The sequence below is a fragment of the Oncorhynchus clarkii genome, unplaced genomic scaffold (genome assembly GCF_045791955.1).
Source record: "Oncorhynchus clarkii lewisi isolate Uvic-CL-2024 unplaced genomic scaffold, UVic_Ocla_1.0 unplaced_contig_2426_pilon_pilon, whole genome shotgun sequence".
Lineage (NCBI taxonomy): Eukaryota > Metazoa > Chordata > Actinopteri > Salmoniformes > Salmonidae > Oncorhynchus > Oncorhynchus clarkii.
The window spans coordinates 1-5000 of NW_027261067.1; the positions used below are offsets into that span (position 1 = coordinate 1).

The 5000-nt window shown below is 51.3% G+C and overlaps 1 protein-coding gene across 1 annotated transcript in view; it reads left to right on the top strand.

The window, feature by feature from the left end:
• Nucleotides 1–1132: 1132 nt before the first annotated feature.
• LOC139404534 (protein O-mannosyl-transferase TMTC2-like) overlaps nt 1133–5000 on the top strand; it is a 51588-nt gene continuing 47720 nt past the window's right edge. The window contains exon 1 of the mRNA XM_071147236.1: nt 1133–1685. Within this exon, the coding sequence (XP_071003337.1) occupies nt 1269–1685 (417 nt within the window). The 5' untranslated portion in view covers nt 1133–1268. The remainder of the gene's footprint in view (nt 1686–5000) is intronic.

Consider the following 5000-nt stretch of genomic DNA (forward strand, 5'->3'; position numbering starts at 1 on the left):
ATGGTCTGTGGTAGATAGACTGTGTTGATTGAGCCTTCTACAGTATGGTCTGTGGTAGATAGACTGTGTTGATTGAGCTAGCTACAGTATGGTCTGTGGTATATAGACTGTGTTGATTGAGCTAGCTACAGTATGGTCTGTGGCAGATAGACTGTGTTGATTGAGCTAGCTACAGTATGGTCTGTGGTAGATAGACTGTGTTGATTGAGCCTTCTACAGTATGGTCTGTGGTAGATAGACTGTGTTGATTGAGCTAGCTGCAGTGTGGTCTGTGGTAGATAGACTGTGTGGATTGAGCTAGCTACAGTATGGTCTGTGGTAGATAGACTGTGTTGATTGAGCTAGCTGCAGTATGGTCTGTGGTAGATAGACTGTGTTGATTGAGCTAGCTACAGTATGGTCTGTGGTAGATAGACTGTGTTGATTGAGCTAGCTGCAGTATGGTCTGTGGTAGATAGACTGTGTTGATTGAGCTAGCTACAGTATGGTCTGTGGTATATAGACTGTGTTGATTGAGCTAGCTGCAGTATGGTCTGTGGTAGATAGACTGTGTTGATTGAGCTAGCTACAGTATGGTCTGTGGTATATAGACTGTGTTGATTGAGCTAGCTGCAGTATGGTCTGTGGTAGATAGACTGTGTTGATTGAGCTAGCTGCAGTATATGGTTCATGTCCTGCATTTCACAAGTCTTTGACTGACTCTTCCAGGAAGTTGTTGTGTTAGTGGTTAGAGGAGTAATTTATCATGCAGAGTTCGATGTCTCTGGGGTGAATCATCTCGTTTGTCACAGTCTGTTAGTGTACATGTGTTCCCCTTAATTATGTGTTAATTGTGAGATAGTGGAGAGGCCTCAGGGACCAATAATCACCTGACAAAGTGTGTGTGTGTGTTCACACCATGCTCCATCCATCACAGTTATTATCACATCAAGGTTCATCTGTGCCATTCTCTCGGTCGCTACATCAATGACTACCACTTTATCTCTCTCTCTGACTGAAAACCCCTGTTCATCTAAATGGTATCCAAACTGACACTGATCCTCCTCTTTCTCTCTCTTTCTCTCTCTCTCTCCGACAGCCGTGCGATCAAGACCAACCAGGACCTTCTCCCCGAGACCCCGTGGACCAACGTCCTGTATGATGACTTCTGGGGCACCCTGCTCACCCACAGCGGCAGCCACAAGTCTTTCCGACCCCTCTGCACCCTCTCTTTCCGCCTCAACCACGCCCTGGGCGGCCTGCGCCCCTGGGGCTACCACCTGGTCAACATGGGCCTCCACGGGGCTGTCACAGGCCTTTTCACTGCCCTCTGTCGCCCCCTCCTGGGGGGAGGTCCGTGGAGTCTTCTGGTGGGGCTCCTCTTCGCCTCCCACCCGGTGCATACGGAAGCCGTGGCGGGGGTGGTGGGGAGGGCCGACGTCGGTGCGGCACTGCTGTTCCTCTTGTCTCTTCTCTGTTACACAAGGCACTGCGGGCTCCGCTCAGCCTACACGGCCTCTTCTAGGGACTGTGGTAGACTCCGAGCCTGGACGTGGATGTGGCTGCTGGGGAGCCTGGTCTGCGCAGCGTCCAGCATGCTGTGGAAGGAGCAGGGAGTCACGGTGCTGGCCGTATCAGCGGCTTACGACCTCTTTGTGTTCCAGCGGCTCCGGTTCCGCCAGGCGGTGGTCGTGCTCCTGGGGAAGGTAAACAACATTGCCCTCTGTTTACAAAGTGCCACTCCTCTTTGTGTCTCTGCGTGTATCCAATTTCCTCTTCCCCCTACGGAGGGGAAACCTCAGCCGACCACAAATGGTTCCTGTGTGTGTATACAATTCAGATTGTTTATGGGGAAGTCGTGTGTGTGTGTGTGTGTTTGTTTTTCATTAAGAGTGTAATTTGAAAGCATTTATCCTACCACTACCATGCGCACAGCTGAGGAATGAAAAATAAGTGTGTTTTTTCTTCCTCTAAATGGAAATCAAATATATACAGAGGAGGAAATGAGGGACAGAATCCAACAGTTTTGTCAGTTTCCACCGAGTCCTCATCACTGAGGTAAACAGTTACACTGAAACATGCGTCTGGTTCAGAATCTTTCCCCGATGACGTCTGTCTGTGTAAGCTTGTGTGTGTGTGTGTGTGTGTGTGCTCCTGTGAGCTTTCTACGTGTGTGTGTGTGTGTGTGTGTGTGTGTGTGTGTGTGCGTGTGTGTGTGTGTGTGTGTGTGCTCCTGTGAGCTTTCTACGTGTGTGTGTGTGTGTGTGTGTGTGTGTGTGTGTGTGTGTGTGCTCCTGTGAGCTTTCTACGTGTGTGTGTGTGTGTGTGTGTGTGTGTGTGTGTGTGTGTGTGTGCGTGTGTGTGTGTGTGTGTGCGTGTTCCTGTGAGTTTTCTTTTTTTTTTTTTTTTTTTTTTTTTGAATTTTAACCCTTTTTCTCCCCAATTTCGTGGTATCCAATTGTTGTAGTAGCTACTATCTTGTCTCATCGCTACAACTCCCGTACGGGCTCGGGAGAGACGAAGGTTGAAAGTCATGCGTCCTCCGATACACAACCAACCAAGCCGCTGCTTCTTTAACACACCGCACCTCCAACCCGGAAGCCAGCCGCACCAATGTGTCGGAGGAAACACCGTGCACCTGGCCACCTTGGCTAGCGTACACTGCGCCCGGCCCGCCACAGGAGTCGCTGGTGCGCGATGAGACAAGGACACCCCTACCGACCAAGCTCTCCCTAACCCGGGCGACGCTAGGCCAATTGTGCGTCGCCCCACGGACCTCCCGGTCGCGGCCGGTTACGACAGAGCCTGGGCGCGCACCCAGGACTCTGATGGCACAGCTGGCGCTGCGTACAGCGCCCTTAACCACTGCGCCATCCTGTGAGTTTTCTATGTGTGTGTGTGTGTGTGTGTGTGTCATGCAGTAGGGTTATTTTGAGGTGACAAAAGAAAGGTATGCTCTCGCACTGCAGAGACAATGATACACTTCCTTCTCCGCTACATAGTCTGCATAGTCAGTTTCAGGTACAGCGTCCATCCAATTAGACACATAGGGCATAGAAAGGTAATATATATGTTCTTAGTAGTACAAGTGGAGTTCTTTACCCTGAACAGAGAAACACACTCACACACAGACAGATACACAGATACACACACACATGCTCAGACAGGGAGTTACCATCCTGTAGGCTATCTTCCACGGCACGCATAGTCACACACACACACACACACACACACACACACACACACACACACACACACACATATATATACAGAGACACACACACACAGACAGATACACAGACACACACACTCACGTATAGTCACACACACACACACACACACACACACACACACACACACACACACACACACAGAGACACACACACACACAGACAGATACACAGACACACACACTCACACAGAGACACATAAACAGACATACAGATACACAGACAGACACACATACACACACTGCCTATTCTCTGTGAGAAAACACCCATCTAGAGCTTCTACATACAGGATGAGGACAGGCAGGGTGCATGAAAGACACAGTGACATACTGTATCTCACACAGGCACTCCTGCTCTCAGATCTATATAGCAGCCCTTGTAAAAACATCATGATAGGAGAATCGAGATTCTCCTTGAGGTTTTACTGGGCAAGGACAGTCTGGTCCGTGTGTGTGTGTGTGTGTGTGTGTGTGTGTGTGTGTGTGTGTGTGTGTGTGTGTGTGTGTGTGAGCGAGAGAGAGTGTTACCTTGTAACTCTGTAAGTGTGCTTACACACCCTGTGCTCTGATGCAGCTTTGCTGTAGTCCTTTTTGGCAGCTTGCTATCCTAAAGCTGTTATTAGGGGATTTTAGTGAGAGGCCCAGAGGATCAGAGTGAGGGAGGGAGGCAGCGTGAAGTCTCTCTGCTCAGCAGGAATGATCTGGTTGTGTATTCACAGCCAGTGGACCCTAGCAGAGAAACAGATGTACTTTAGCATCTGTCCTCAATTAAGACTGATACAATGGCATCTATCTACAACCCTTAAGGTTTTAGAGGAGACACACACACAGACACACACATACATATATACACATACATATATACACACACTCACACACATACACTCACACACAGTACCCTCCTCCCCCTCTGGCCACATTCCCTGTTAATCTATTCAATAGTGCAGCAGGTATTTTCAACAGACAGTACCCTCCTCCCCTTACCCTTATACACAATGGACCTGGCCAGTCTCCCAGATCCAGCTGACAGATCCTGGTGCCAACCCCGCGCCTCCTATTTCGCCTCCTGCCAGCACATCTGGCACATTTATCACCCTCGCCTCCTTGCCGTGCCCTCCTCTTCCTCCTCTCCCTCTCACCCCAGTCCTCCTCTCCCATGGCACCCCAGTCCTCCTTTACCATGGCACCCCAGTCCTCCTCTCCCATGGCACCCCAGTCCTCCTCTACCATGGCACCCCAGTCCTCCTCTCCCATGGCACCCCAGTCCTCCTCTACCATGGCACCCCAGTCCTCCTCTACCATGGCACCCCTGTCCTCCTCTACCATGGCACCCCAGTCCTCCTCTCCCATGGCACCCCAGTCCTCCTCTCCCATGGCACCCCAGTCCTCCTCTCCCATGGCACCCCAGGCCTCCTCTCCCATGGCACCCCAGTCCTCCTCTCCCATGGCCCCCCAGTCCTCCTCTCCCATGGCACCCCAGGCCTCCTCTCCCATGGCACCCCAGGCCTCCTCTCCCATGGCACCCCAGTCCTCCTCTCCCATGGCACCCCTGTCCTCCTCTCCCATGGCACCCCAGTCTTCCTCTCCCATGGCACCCCAGTCCTCCTCTCCCATGGCCCCCCAGCCCGCCTCCTAATCTCTCAGATGTCGGGGCTGCGACCACGAGGCTATTGCTTGCCGATTACGACCCCAGACACCTCAAAAACAAATGTGTGGGAACACAGAGAGAGAGAGGGAGAGAGAGAGAGAGGTATAGGAAGGAAACTATGCTCTCACTTCCCCTCTTTTATCT